The 15592-nt window shown below is 43.3% G+C and overlaps 1 protein-coding gene across 6 annotated transcripts in view; it reads right to left on the bottom strand.

Moving 5' to 3' along the window:
- The window catches only part of CD36 (CD36 molecule (CD36 blood group)), a 72163-nt gene that overhangs the window by 23685 nt on the left and 32886 nt on the right, over positions 1–15592 (bottom strand). For all 6 annotated transcript variants that reach the window (XM_081879171.1, XM_081879174.1, XM_081879173.1 and 3 more), the window contains one exon: positions 10726–10959. In XM_081879171.1, coding sequence (XP_081735297.1) covers positions 10726–10845 — 120 coding nt within the window. In that variant the 5' untranslated portion in view covers positions 10846–10959. The remainder of the gene's footprint in view (positions 1–10725; positions 10960–15592) is intronic.

Genomic DNA, 15592 nt, shown 5'->3' with positions numbered 1-15592 from the left:
ACAACAGGAAATGAAGACAAAGGAAGGATTTTCACATGTCTCTTCAAAGTTTGCAAAAGAGCAACTTTTGAGCAAGTCCTCATAAGGCTCCTGTGGGAAATTGCTTCATATTTTTGCCAAGGACTTAACCTTCACTCCAAAATATGCAACCAAGGATTGTGTCTGTACAGTGGGCATACACTGCACTGAGCTGAGCTTAAGCTATTCAGGGTCAGGCAATGTACTTTGTGTGCATTTCCCAATGCTGTCAAAACCTGCTAAGCAAATGCCACAACTCCATCGAATGCTGGAACCCCTGCACTTCAGAGTTCATAGTCCCTTTACAGCCAGCCAGACAGAAAGGAAATGTAAGATGCATTGGGGGGTGGGGGTGGGGGGAGGTAGCAGAACTTCATAGAGAAGGCAACCCATTTTTTATATTTAAAAAGCTTTGTAACAGGATCTGCCCGAAGTGCTCCAGAAGGCAAAATCCTGATGGCAATAGATTTGCTTGTTCATGTACTCTCTTACAAACTCGTGTCACCCTGACTCAACATTTGCAGCTTTTCAACACTGAGCAGGTCCCAGGAGGCCAGGGATTATGTGGAGCACTGAGAAAGGAGGAGGACGAGTTGAAATGAAAAGTCAGGAATCTACTGGGGAAAGGTCAACATGCTTTGTCTGGGACTTTGGATAAGGCCTTCAGAGGGGAAAAGGCCATCTTTACATGACCTATGAGACACAAACATACAGAAAGTTCACTGGCACTAACTGCGGCTAAACAGCTGACAGCCGCTTTCTCCCACTGCTCATCCCATGTTAACAGGGTACAGTTAATTCCTCAAGTCAGGCTGTTTGGTAAACACATCTGGCAGCCTGATTTGGGCCACAACTGGAAGGGATGGAGCAACAATCACCCCGATGGAAACTCAACATTCAGAACCAGCCTATAGCAAAGGCCTCCTTGCCCTTTCCAGAACAACCCTTAATCTCCACAAACAGATTAAAAGGGTGTTAACAGCATCAACATGAAGCAATAAAAAGCCAGGGTGCACATGCTAGCACTTGCCATTCCAATCATATCCCTGAAATATACATCAAAGAATATGCTTCCCACTCCCCTGAGCTGTGAGGTTGGACAGGAAATTCAAGCCCTCTGTCATTTTATTTAGAGAATTCTGTGACGGTATTCCTGAGACACAGGTCTCCCACTTCAAGCTGCAGGTGGGACCTCAGGTTTTCCCTATGATCCACACAGAGAAAAGCAGCATGTTCGGAAGAACAACTTTCTCCTAGAGCTTTTTCCTATGAAAAAGGCATCTAGATTTGCATGGGGAAACCTGCAACAATAAGCATCTCAATTACACCATGCACCCTCAGGGAGAATTTATATTATATTCTTATCAAATTACTCTTCTAGAACTTGGGGACATCCAATGAAACTGAATTCACTTTTATTTTTTTTAAAGCATAGTGACTATTCTGCTTCATCTCCTGGCTGATGTAAAGAAAAGTTGGGACTAGTCCTAAACTGGCCTACCAGGGAAGAAAACACATTTCAAGATGCAGAAGGAAGGCAAGAGGAAGACCAGCCTAAAGAGACCCACCTTCTCAAAGCACTCTTTGTGTCAACCGTCCACTGATGTTGCGCAGTGTGTCATTCCTATGCTACAGAGAGACATCATCTTTTCCTTAGCGGTCAACTCAGAAGCCTTGTTGGAGTCAGAGAACTCAGGGTGGGTGCGCAAGGCAAGTCAGAAACCAAGCAAGAGTTAGGAAGCACCCAAAATGCAAGGGAACATTCCACCCGTGAATGTGGAACCAATGAACCTGCCTTATATAGAGCCTGACCAATGGATGAGTTTCCTGCACTGGCTGGCAGCAACTCTCTGAGGTATCAGACAAGAGGCTTACTCAGTCTGACCCAGAGACCTTCTGCTCTCCAGCACTGAGGGTTGGCCTTTGAATGAGTTGGTCAAGTTAGCAACATCCTCATTAATTCTGAACACTCTTAAAGCAGGATAAATATAAAAGCTGGATCACATTCAATGCATCACATTGTGTGTGTGTGTGTGTGTGTGTGTGTGTGTGTGTGTGTGTGTGTGTGTGTGTCTGTATCTGCACATACACATGCAGTTCCTGTGTATCCTATTTTTCCTCTTTTTTCTTGAAACAGTGAAACTGTGGCAGAGGTAAGTGGGTGAGAGAGACTATTGTGTTCTTGCAATTCCTGGCAAAAGGGCTTTGCATATTCTGCAAGACCAAGCATTTTTATGTGGGAAGAAAAAAATAGCAAAACAAGATTGTTACTTTCTACTTGGAAGTTACTTATATGCCATTTTAAAATAACCTGCTAGTAGTGATAGCTATTGCCTGAAACACTTTGAGGCTTGCATTCCTGTGGCTATGCTAAATGTTGTCAGTCTCTCATATGCAATAGAAATCTCAAAGAGAAATAAACTAGGATTGTTAGGCTAAACTTGGGTTGGGGAACTTGTGCATCCAGGTTTTGTTGAACTTTCCATCAGACCCAGCCAGCAAGCCCAGTGGTCAGGGATGAGGGGAGCTGCAGGGCAGCAACACCCAGAGGGCAACAGCTTCCCCATCCCTGAGCCAAAATGGCACCCAGTGCCAGAAAGAGGGCTTGTTCTAAAATTAATTTAGATGAGCATTCTGGGTGCCTTCCTTATTTACTCAGCACTGCCAGAAGCAACTCCAGTTCACTGTACATCTAGTTAATGACCTACACATGAGTTTTTTTAGCCTGCAAGGGAAGTCCTACTGCAGCAGTCAAAAGTGGGGGATGGGTGAGAAATTTTATTCGGTTCACATTCAAATGTAGATCTATAAAATTTGCACTTGCTAAAAGCATATGAAAATTGCCATCTTTCAAAATTTGCACTTACAAGTTTTGCAGTGGATTTCTCCAACCACACAATATTTACAAAAATGCATATTTTAGGGGAAAGTGTGCTAATGTAAAAGCGAAAGTAATAGTATACTAAAATGCATTATATATTTGGGGGAATGTGTACGTTAGTCAAAATTGCATGCAAAAATGTGTTGATTATGAGAAATTTATACTAAAATGCTGGCAAATTTCCCAGATTGTTTTCTATTTTTTAAAAGTCGGCAATTGTTCAACCATGTTCACTTGGTGTATTTCTACCACACATGTAGCCATTCTTCACAGGTGAGGAGTCAGATATGTTCCAAAAATGTTTCTGAAGATCTTTCAACATTGCCAAAAATTGCCTCCAGTTTTCAACAGTGTCTTGATACTCCTTGCAAAAATGTACATTTAACCTATAACTGATTGTTGCTCCGCATCAGTTGCTTTTGTAAAATGAACTATATTGCAATGTGAAACAGCAGCAAAGTTGTGCACGGTGCTCAAACGCTCCTACAGCAATCCTGTCATGCTGCAAATGAAGCAAGCCAAAGTCTGGCTTGTTGTGTCATCTGAATCTGGGCTCATGATTGGTAAGTCAAAAACAAACCTTGGCTACTGCTCACAGTTTGGAGAGAAATGAGCCCAGAGCCCAGATTCAGTCTGTGGCTTCTTTCATCTGCAACATTACAGCAGCACTGCAAGAACTTCACAATAAACTGTGGCTTGTTTTAAGCTAGTTCAATGTGACATTTGTTCTGGGCTGCATAGTAGCACTTGACTCAGTGCCAGACAGATGTATGCAAGACTTCTCAGAGGTCCAGAGAGGCCCAGGCCACTTTCAGTCCTTAAGGTACCTTGCCACAATAAAAATAAGAAACAATGACTCATGACTTTAGTGTAATTTTACTGATGTTAGCCACCCTGAGCCTAGCTCTGGCCAGGGAGGGCGGGGTATAAATAAAATTTATTATTATTATTATTATTATGACAGAATAAGACGCCGCAAAAAGAAGACTGTGAGACATACCAGCTAAGAGAATAATTATGCCTTCTACCAAATCACATCTCTTATTTGCTACAATTTGCAGCTCAAAGCTGAGAGACCATGTCACATTTTGGTCCAATGCACATAAAAACAAGTTGCAAAACTGATCAAATGCCAAAACATTAACAAGTGTCTACATTTGAGGTCCACTTTTGAGCTTGAGGCCCTGGTCAATTGGCCCTCCTGCCGGCCACTCTCCCTGAATTGGCCGTGGATCTAAACCACAGAGCCTAGGGCTTGCCGATCAGAAGGTTGGCGGTTCAAATCCCCATGACGGGGTGAGCTCCCGTTGCTCGGTCCCAGCTCCTGCCAACCTAGGAGTTCAAAAGCACGTCAAAGTGTAAGTAGATAAATAGATATCACTCCGGCGGGAAGGTAAGTGGCGTTTCCGTGCGCTGCTCTGGTTCGCCAGAAGCGGCTTAGTCATGCTGGCCACATGACCCGGAAGCTGTTCACTGGCTCCCTTTGCCAGTAAAGCGAGATGAGCGCCGCAACCCCAGAGTCGGCCACGACTGGACCTAATGGTCAGGAGTCCCTTTACACAGCCCTAACAGAAGCAAATATGGAGATGAAATGGAAGAAGAAGTGGGGAATCACCCACAATTCCATTATACAGAACTTCACACGCCATAGTATTTCTTAGATCAGGAGTCTGATGCAGGACACTCATGAACTGCTTTTTCTCACTTTTGCAGAACAGAGATGAGTTAACTGTTACAAGTTTTGGTAGGGGCATCTCAACTACTCCCCCCCCCCCCCGGTTAAACTGAGTAACCCAAGTCAGTTATGCAACGCAAGTCATTATCTCAGAATAGCTTGCAGTCATTTTATTTATCTAGCCAAGGGCAAAGTCAGGCCACTTTTCAAATCAGTAGATAGCAGTGTGCAGAATAAGTTTTCATAAAGAACTGCATTCTTTGCAAAACAAAAAACTCACCAGATACTGCCTATCAGATATGAAAATCAAGAAACTGACCCGAGAGTGCTATGCATAATATTGCTTGTTATGTCTTGTTTCCTTTAGATGGAGGCACTTAAAAATTAGTGTCAGTATAGTGACTAAAGGACTTGGGCCGTGTTGTCCCTGGTAATCCATAAAGCTGGTCAATCTTCAGCAAGCCACTATTTAAAGATCAGAAGGGGAGGCAAAAACTGGTAAAATAGCACCACACATTGCAATACTATTCGTATGCCTTCCAGTAGTGCTAAAGAATTATCTAGACTGACAATAAAAATTTGGCTACTTGGCTGCTCATTCTGGAGTAAGCAATTCAAGGAAATATGACAAAAATGCCACATTAAAAAGCCCCTTTTGCCAACCCATTTCTAAACGAGAACACAGAAACTCCATCTAGTTTAAAACCTTTGTGCCAATTCCACTTAGCAATCTCCTTCCCTACTTCCAAAACCCCAAACAAGCCTGTTTCAGTTTCCTTTACATTTTCTTGCCACCAGCCCCCGAAACCTAAGCTGGTTAAAGAAAATTACCCCTTACTGGGAAGCTTAATTGCAGTTCAGCCTCTTAAATAATAGAGATATGGGCACACCTTAGTTTCTTGGATGATACTCTATACACACCTGGACATTTCAGGTTGCCTTGGAGTCCTACGCTTTAATTTGAAGCTTCTGTTCAGAACTACAGGCCTGCTATATTGCATTTGTTTACACACAGTCAAGTACTGTAAAGTCTCGGAGGACAGTGTTGCTACCAGGGTTTCCCCAACACAGATTCTCAGAACAAGGATGAAGGCTGGACATTGAACACTTTAATGCAGTGGTTTTCAACCAATGTACCTTGGCACCTTGGGGTGCCTTGAAGTTTGGTCAGGAGTGCCACAGACAATACTGGCCTCTGTCCCTCTTTCCTTCCCTCCCTCCTCCAATGCCCTCTTGCGTCTCTGCCTCCCAAAGGCTTGCACAGCAACCCTGGCTATAAGCTCAACAGGCAACTGGTGCCTCTGGGAGGTGCCTCTCTTTAGGGTGGGGGGGTGCAGCTCAGAGACCAGGGATGGAAGCAGGAGCTACCCGAAGGACTCCCAAGGAGAAGGGAGAAGAGAGGAGGCTGAGAGAACACCCCACAAGGAAGGGTGTTTGGGAAAGGGTGAGAGGCTGCCAGCTCTGCAGGCAAGGGGTGACACAACTGGGCTCCTGAGCCCCACAGGGCTGCCACAGAAATAATGCAGTTGGTCAAGGGAGCCGTGGACTCAAAAAGGTTGAAAACCTCTGCTTTAATGTATGCAGCTCTATCAGCATGTGTGATGCTTTACAGAACATACAAATGCAAAGAGTCCAATTCCTGCTCTGCGAAGCTTACAATCTATATTTAGACATTTCCAAGATGGCACAGAACATCTAAGCAGAAATCACACAGGTAGATGAAGATGGGGGACTGGGTGGAAGGGGAGGTGGGGGCATAAAATCTGACACATTAGCAAAGCTGTGTTTCATCGGCACACAAAAATCACAGGAAACAAGAATAGTGCAGTGGAGCCACAGATGACTTAAGGAAGTTCTATGCTGAACAGACCTCAGCTTCCTTTGGTAGAAAAGCAGATGTCCTACAAATAGTTCAAAGATTTCCCCTAAAAATACGGGGCAGGATTCAACAAGTCCCATCAGGGGAAGCCCTGTGCAATGGAATCTGCTTGAGCAATGGGGTTTCCTCCTCTCCTCACACCATGTCCTGCTGTGTCCCTGAAATTGACTTGGGGGGTTGGGGAACCCCTGGAACAGAACACAATGGGAGGAAAGCTGGGATAGTTCCATCTGACAAGCAAAAATGCTTGCCCTGGCAGAAATAGCACCTTAGGACAAAGTTGAATTCTTCCCTTTGAACTTTTTTTAAAAACAAAACAAAACCCAAAGTAATTTAAATTGCAAATACAAGAAAGCCCCATTAGAACACAATTTCATCAGTGTTTGGGCAACACTTCAAAAGTATTGACTGAGTGACTGTTCAAGTGCACAAACCCAATCAGCAAAGAGATCTGTACAATGCTGCCAATCCACTTCTGAGTCCTAACACCGAAAGACTGCTCTTCATGTGGGTCACAGTAAATATTTTAAAATGTGCTCTTTGTGGGTGTGTTCAGGTTCTAAGGTTTTTTCCAAGCACTGTGGCTCCCTGCTCATACCAACTCTATTTCCCACATGCAGTACCAAACATTTTATATGGAACCCCAGTATCTAAATGTGGAAGAGATATAATGCAGTTTTTGGATTGGCAATGGTATAAATCTTAAATGGATGATTCCAGACCCCATAAGCACCACTGTCATATTACAGAGGTCCAACTGGCCTCAACTAGAAGTCAGGTGTTTAGTGTCGCTGGTCAGGATCAGCCTGGCAGGTCAACTTTGACATGTGGGAGGGATCACCCACCTGTCACTCATGTGATATCATCATTGTGTGGCAAGATTGGCATGTGGATGGGCCCCTCACCACAGCACTTGGGGAAGACCGATGCTTGCAAAAGCAGTTCTTTTTCTACTTTCCTGGGGAGCTACATGCAGTAAAACTGAGCAGAACTTAACCCTTTTTCAATACATGCCTCCTAGGGAAAGGAGAACGATAAACCCTTCTGCACAGTCCAGCCTCCCCAAAACAGTTCTAAGGAGATGGTACTTCTCCTTTCTGCAATGATGTCTGCTTGCTTTCACCAGTCGCCCCTTCCCAGAGATCAGGTGCATGCAGTTAAAAGCAAGCAGACCGGGGGGGGGGGTTGCTGCTTCCTTTGGCTGTGTACATTTTTCCCAAAGATGGCTTGGCCAAATTATGCAGGGCTAAACCATCACCTGTAGACTGCTAAGCTGTTTAAATTTTGCTGGGATCAGTGCAGAATTGAGCCCCACATTCCCACCCACCAGCTGATATCACAAGCGATGTCAACTGATTGACAGGTGTGCGTGGTTTGGGTGAAATGACCTTACAAGCCATATTGGATCCCAGGGGGGTGGGGGCGAGACTGATCCATGGCTCCCCCCCCCTGCTTTAATTGACTGTTCATAAGTCATTCTGGGAGCCTTCTTGGCTAAAAAGCAGGCAGCAAATGCTCTAAACAATATTAAAAACAGGTAAACATAAAATATCATGTGGATGCTTCAAAGAAACTTTAATGCTTGAAGAGCACTAATCCCACAACATCCACCCTCTGGGAGCACCCAACAACAAAAAACATTAAGTAACTAACCTGCTGAGTAATGCCCAGCTTCCTGGGAAGTGTTCTAGGAAACATATAGTTCATATGGAGATCTGGCCAAGCTTGTTGTTGGGCAATGCACCAAGCTTGTTGAATGCATCCCAGAATCCTCCTCCTCCTCCTCTTCCTTCTCTGAGAAGACTAGAAATTATAGGCAAACCCCTTTGATATTGTCATTGGAGGAACTCCAAGCAGTTTAGAGTAAGCCCAGGGGTTTTTTTAACCCATTTTTTAAAAGCCCATTTGGAAACCACTGTTCAAAGAAATGTATTTCATATCAGGAAGGCAAACATACATCAATAGCAACAATATTCTAGCCTCCAGCCTGAATTTAGCTTTCTAAAATTTTAGGATGCCTCAATGCTTTAAAAAAAAAATAATATCCATGACATTGAAACTCATTTTGCTCTAAGAGCAAAAAGAGTAATTGAAATCAAAAGTTCTTTATTGGAAAAACACTTTAGTAATAATTCTGCCGCAGCTAATATTGAGCAAAAACCCATTTTATATAGTATCCCACCAGCTGATTCCATCTTCTCGGAGTGAAACCCATTTTATCTGTATTTAAATTCAAGTTCCCTAGCTTTTATGACAGTGTTGGAACCAACCACGGAGTATTGTGCCATAAAGATTAGCTACCGATAAAAAGATAAGTGTTATGAAATGTTGTCTCTTGAACAAGATAACAGAAAAATTCAGCACACAGCAGTACATAAACATGCACTTTACAGTGGTTTTTTTGGGGGGGATAGATTTTTAAATTGACTATAAACTCCACCCCCTAAGATCTCACATGGCTTGTTGTAACTGGGTATCAAAAATTTCAAGCAAACCACTTTTCAAATGTCATCTACAGCACCATAGGTGCCAATTCCCTGGGGCTCTGGATGCCTAAGCACCCACCAAATTCCCCATAAAGGGGCTGGGCACCCACAAATTTCAGGGCCAGGGCCATGCATGCTGCACGGCACCCACAAGCCAGGGCACCTACAGTCGCAGGGTCAAGCTGGCAATCCTGTACAGTGCCGATAAAATCGGTCAGTGCAGGCAGGAAGAAAAAAATGAAAACTAGCAGATCCCAGATTCAAATAAAGCTTCTGTTCTGTCAGTGTCTTTAGCAACATGGAATAATGCTTTATAAGGCTGTTAAATGATGATTGAGAAAGCATGTTGCTGTTGGCAACTAATATATATTTAAACACTCCATGTGATATCTAGCCGAGACCATCCACCAGCAGAATGGACTTCCCCTGGTGAAAGAGGACTCTGCTTCCTCTCTTCCCCATTGAAGCCCCTTGTGTCCTTCTAAAATCAGCTCTGTAGGGGTAGCAGACCCTCCAGAAAAGGTTATGGAAAAGATGTGGGGAGCAGATTGGAAGGCAAGTCTCATTGCACAAGTGGACTTTCACTCACAGCATTCAATGATCACCCCAAGTATTTAGTGTTCGAAGAAAGTAGCTGTATGCTCACAGATTTGAGATGTATATTATTAGTGGGGGGGGGGGAGTCAAATTAACTTCCTCAATAAAGTGCTCTTGTTAACATACAATTGAATGTTAGGCTGTAGTGTGTACAGTGAACATCTAAACCTTGGTGAACACTGAAATTCACATGTGAATAAATGCCAACAATCCCAAATGAATTTCTCCAAGGACCAAAAATAAAACATAAATTCCTCAGTTTGATCTGCACTGATCTGGTGCCAACCAGAATTCAATGACAGTCAACATTTATCATGACGTCTGAATTTCTGAACATAAGCAGAGATTGTCAGGGTTGACATATGCATGCCAACATTCAGTAGGGTGGGGGGGGGATTAGGAATATGCCCCAGGTTCCGGTGCCCAGAAGAAAGTTGTGCGGAAAGTTTCATCTTGTCAGCCTGAAACTTCAAATTTCATTAAATGCATTCCAAATTCATACCAAAGAGCATGGAATGGGATATTAAAGTTTTGATTTTCTGAGCTGAATTTTCTCAGAAGTCATTTTTATATTGTTTTCTTTCACCCTCCTCAAGAAAAAGGGCCACTTCTCACTGTTTCCACATGCCACAAAATGCCCCAGAATGACACTACATGGTGGGCTTCACTTGCAAGGAACTGTTGAATTTCTCCTCTACCTGGATAGATTTGGTAAAATGGTCTCCCAACCCTCTACCCTCTACCCTATCCACAAATAGAGTGCTGAAGTCATTTAAAATGAAGCAAGTAATTGCAATTCAGTATTCTCTCTCTCCCTCCCTCCCTCATTCATAGGTATAGATTAATTTGGGGAAAGTTCCTTTATCTGAATATGACAAGTTACATTGGCTGTCATTACAGGACACCCCCCCCCCAAGGCATCGCTGGATTGGAAAGATGAGAGGACTTCAAGCTGGAAACCCAAAGTTCACAAGCTAAAGCAGAATGCATAACAAGGGCATAGAATTGGGACACTTCTGTATGCATCTCAATCCTGGAATTCATTTTTAGTATTGGAACAGGGTTTACTCTTTTCACATGTAAACCCACTTTTGTTTTAGGTGTGTTTGGGGGATGGCACTGTAATAAGGAGACCAAAGAGGGAATTAAAACAATAGCAAAACATACAGGATTTATCGAAGCTCGTTACCTTTTTCACTGTCTTCTCAACAAAATAGTTTCCAAGTGGTATCAAGGCACCTCCAAGGATGGCTAGAATTGCTCCAATGACTGCTCCACTCAGCAAACCACAGTTCAGCAAACCGCCCATCCTTCTGGTCTGCAATTTCTTCCACCTCTGGGAGCTCTTACAACTTTGTCGTCCAGGAACACATGCACCCCTCTCGGCAGCAGCAGCCTCTAACACAGCAAGGTCCTAAATGAGCTTTCAAAAGAGATCAAAGTACAAAGTACAGTATGAGCAGCAGCTGGAGATATCACCCAACACACTCACATCAATCTAACCATTAAAAAAATTGTTGCACACACACACACACACACACACACACTTAATCGTTTTCTTGCAGGTTGTAGCAGAGAATTCAGTTATGCACCCTTTCGCTTGTATTATTACATTTCGCAACACAGATAAGTAAGTACTCAAGCACAGCAAATACTCATGCATACTCATGTGCCGATTGCTGACTACTTAGTACTAAGCCCTCTCTCCACACAGGAAATTCTGTACCCAAAACTGGAGCAAGAAGCGTCAGAAAAATGGATCAAAAGATTGGTCTTAGGGGGCCAGGTTCACCTGTGGTCACTCAACACTCAACCTGCGGCTGAACATGGGGGACCAACAACACTGAAAAGGCACCGTGCTTAATAAAGCATTTAAAGCTCCAGTTTGAACTATGGTAGCATAACCTGCACACACAATTCTTCATCAATTGCTGCATTCTTCAGCAGGTCTGTATTAATTATTTATTAAATTTATACATGGTGCTGGAGGAGACTCTTGAGACTCCCTTGGACTGCAAGAAGATCAAACGTATCCATTCTGAAGGAAATTAGCCCTGAGTGCTGACTGGAAGGACAGATCCTGAAGCTGAGGCTTCAATACTTTGGCCACCTCATGAGAAGACTCCCTGGAAAAGACCCTGATGTTGGGAAAGATGGAGGGCACAAGGAGAAGGGGACGACAGAAGACGAGATGGTTGAACGGTGTTCTGGAAACTACGAACATGAGTTTGACCCAACTGCGGGAGGCAGTGGAAGACAGGAGTACCTGGCATGCTCTGGTCCACGGGGTCACGAAGAGTCAGACACGACTAAACAACAACAACAAATTTATACACAACGATTCATCCAAGGACCACAGTATAAAGAATACAATAACAAACAAAGCAATACCCAACAAGAAAAATATGGTTTAAAAGACCATAGATTGTTGAATAAGCCAAAGGCCTGGTAGGAGAGGAATGTTTTTACCTGGTGCCTAAAGATATGTCACAAAGGCACCAGCTGAGCCTCCCTGGGGAGAGGATTCCACAATCCGGGAGCCACTTCAGAAAAGGCCCATTCTCTTGTTGGGCCCCCCCCCCCGGACATCTCATGAAAAGAGCACACTAAGAAGGGCCTCAGATTATGAGTTCAGGGTCTGGGTCAGTTCATACGGGAACACACAGAAGCAGATATCTGCATGCTAATTTTCAAGATTACAGTTTTTTCCACAGGTGTAACGTTGCTTCCTGGCAAGAACAGAGCACCAAAATGTCAGAGGAGTTAAAATCTATTTTTAAAGTTAATTTCAAGATTCAAATGCCGCACTGGAGATTATGATTATATACACTCCAAACTGTACTTGTGTAGCTTGAGATGCAGGGACATAATTCTACAAAGATGCTTATGATAGAAACATAGAATTATAGAGTTGGAAGGGACCCCTGAGGGTTATGCAGTGCAAGCCCCTGCAACACAGGAATCTCATTTAAAACATCCATGGCAGATGGCCATCTGACCTCTGCTTAAAAACCTCCAAGGAAAGAGAGTCCACCAGCTCTTGTGGGAGTCAGCTCCACTGTCAAACAGGTCTTACTGTCAGAAACTTATTCCTGATGTTTAGTCAGAATTTCCATTCTTGTAACTTGATGCCACTGGTTCTGTTCCTAGTCTCCAGAGCAGCAGGAAACAAACTTGCTCCATCTTCCATGTGATAGCCCTTGAGATATTTGAAGATGGCTATCATATCTCCTCTCAGTCTCCTCTTTTCCAGGCTAAACATGCCCGGCTCCTTCAACTGTTCCTTATAAGGCTTGGTTTCCAGACCCTTGATCATCTTGGTTGCCCTTCTCTGCACACATCCTTCTTAAATTGTGGTGCCCAGAATTGGGCACAGTATTTCAGGTGTGGTCTGACCAGGGCAGAAAAGAGTGGTACTAATACTTCCGGGTTGGCGCCCCCGGTAATGGCGGAGCTCCTCTGATCGGGAGGAACTTGCTTTGTGGAAAGTTGGGTTTCTGAACCGCCACGGCGAAGGCGGAGACCCATTGAAATCACAGGTGGAAGAAGCTTGTGAACCTGGGATTCCGCTGGCACCTTTTGCGCATCCCCTACTCACGGGAAAACCCTGTTTTGGGGATCCAGAGCGACGTGGGGTGAGCGGCGCGGTGCTTTGAATCGACCACTTCTTTCACGGAGTGAAGCCGCATTGCTGTTGCCGGAGAGCGCTGACTTTTTCTTGTGGACAATTGGATTTTAAACAACAACCCGTGAGTAAAAAGGAAAATTGGATTTTTAAATATCTTAATTTGGCATCGAACGGGGAAGGTTCAAAACAGGAAGTCCGCCTTCCCCTTTTGTAAATAGACTGAAGCAAAGAGCTTACAAAATAAGGTCTCGGAAAGCCTTATGTAAAGGATTAAACTTCCATCGATTGAAATTATTAGACCCCCCTTGGAAGCAGGAGAAGAGGGGGGAAATTTTGGACTGTGTATCCTGCAGGAGAGAGTGATTAAAATTAAATTACCACTGCTCTGAACCTTGGAACGGGCTCCCAGTGATTGACGTTTCGGGAGAGTTCATTGACAGCGAAGAGAACGGATGTTGACAGTCAGTTAAGTAAGAGAAATATATTGTTTCCATTGTCCACTTCTGCGTTTAAAAGGAAGGAAAAGTATCTGAAAATTGAAACTATCTTTACTTTTTGATCTGTGTTGGAAAAGATTGATACAAGTGGAGACTGTTCCCCTCTAGAGGGAGCTTTTGAAACTGTTACAAGAGTGGAGCTGGGAAAGCTCCAGCTGCTTGATAAGAACTGTGAGAACTAGAGATTGACCTTGGATATTCAAGAATGTCGACAGGAGAAGCCTTATGGACTGCATTTTCTAAGATAAGCCACTTGTTGGAACAGCTTCATAAAAAGATGGATGCTATGACTACTAAAATTGACATTTTGGAACCAAAAGTGAGCACCAATACAGAAATTATTCAGGATTTGGCACAGGAATCTATTTCAACAGGACAAATTGCTGAAAAGGAGAAGGAGAAAGTTGCTGCTGTCGAACCTAAAGTAATACAAGGGGGAGCCTTAGCCTTACAGAGGCAAATTGAGGACTACAAGTTGAGGCCCTTTATGATTGAGACTAGAAAAAGTCAGATTTTGAAGATCGGAGCCTGGCCTGGACTAGAAAAGGAAAGTTGGAAAGATCCCTCTATGCAGGGATTAACTGACTTTTGGAATATGGACTTGGGTCAGGAGGAGATTGGAGTTCTGGGGGCCTTTGGATTTGGAGGAATTTTGAAACATGCCCGGAAATACTTTATGGATCCTAGTTTTAATTATGGAAATCTGGCTGACCTGTCGAGAAGGAATAAAAGTATCGTTGGATTGGAGTTTCCCCGAGATCTGCTCTTTAACATCAAAGATTATGAAGAAGACTGGCAGAAGGGACGTGGAAAAGAGTTAAGAGCCTCGGACATAAGATCTCCAGGTTGATGGACTGTATGGAGTTGACGGAAGTGGCTGGTAGAGTCCGAGACTGGGGAGAGGAGATGGTGGGAGAAGATTGGAAATTTAAAGTCTATATATAGAAATACTGTAAAATTAATGAGTGATAGAAAAATGTTGGAAGGAAATTTTATGGCTTTAGCTGAAATGCTGTAAGGAGTTAAGCTTAAATAAGTATACTAATTTTAATGGAAATAAGATTAAAAATATGTTAAGACATTTATATGATAGAAAATAGAGAAAGATGGAAAGGAATTGCTGAAACAATTAATGGAAGTGGAATACAAAGAGGGAGGTGAGAGGAGGTCAATGATACAAGGGAATGAAAGATAGAATATGGAAAAGGTATGATGTATGTTTTTAAATTGTATGTATGTTTTTAAATTGTTTTTGTTTGGTTTGGTTTATTGTGTTAGTTTAATGTGTTAAGGTTGTGTTTTGTATTGTTTATGTATTGTATTGTTTTTTCCTCTTTTTTCTCTTTTTTTCTTTTGTCTTCTTTCTTCCTTTTCTTTTTTGTAAGCTTTAAAAGTAATAAATATTATTTTTTTAAAAAAGAGTGGTACTATTACTTTCCTTGATCTGGACACTATACTTCTGTTAATACAGCCTAGAATAGCATTAGCTTTTTTTTTGCCGCTGCATCACACTGATGACTCATGTTCAGCTTGTGGTCCACCAAGACCTCTAGACCCTTTTCACATGTACTACAGGCAGGTGAGGTGCCCCTTCTGTGCCACACCTTTGTTATCTTAATGACTAGATGCTGGATTTAGAAGGCAGTCTCAGGCATGCAGCCTAACCACTCTCCTAAACTCAAAACAGCAGTGGCAGATTGTGGGGGTCTCAAATTTCAGCAGCGCCCTATGTGGTGCCAAAATTTGGGGGCCCCGCCTGCCTCTCACCTTCCTTGCTAAATCAAAGTTCCATGCCCAGTGCAATCAAACCACTGATGACAGCGTAGTGCAGATTGGACCCCAGCTGGACCCAGCAATTCCAACACAGGCAACAGCAGATGAATGCAACAGACAAGTCACTCTAAGGACCACTTGTGAAGTGGGGATGTGAA

Source organism: Podarcis erhardii (genome assembly GCF_964252035.2).
Source record: "Podarcis erhardii genome assembly, chromosome: 10".
Classification (NCBI taxonomy): Eukaryota; Metazoa; Chordata; class Lepidosauria; order Squamata; family Lacertidae; genus Podarcis; species Podarcis erhardii.
The sequence above is the reverse complement of the archived record's forward strand: the minus strand, read 5'-3'. Positions and strand labels throughout refer to the sequence as shown.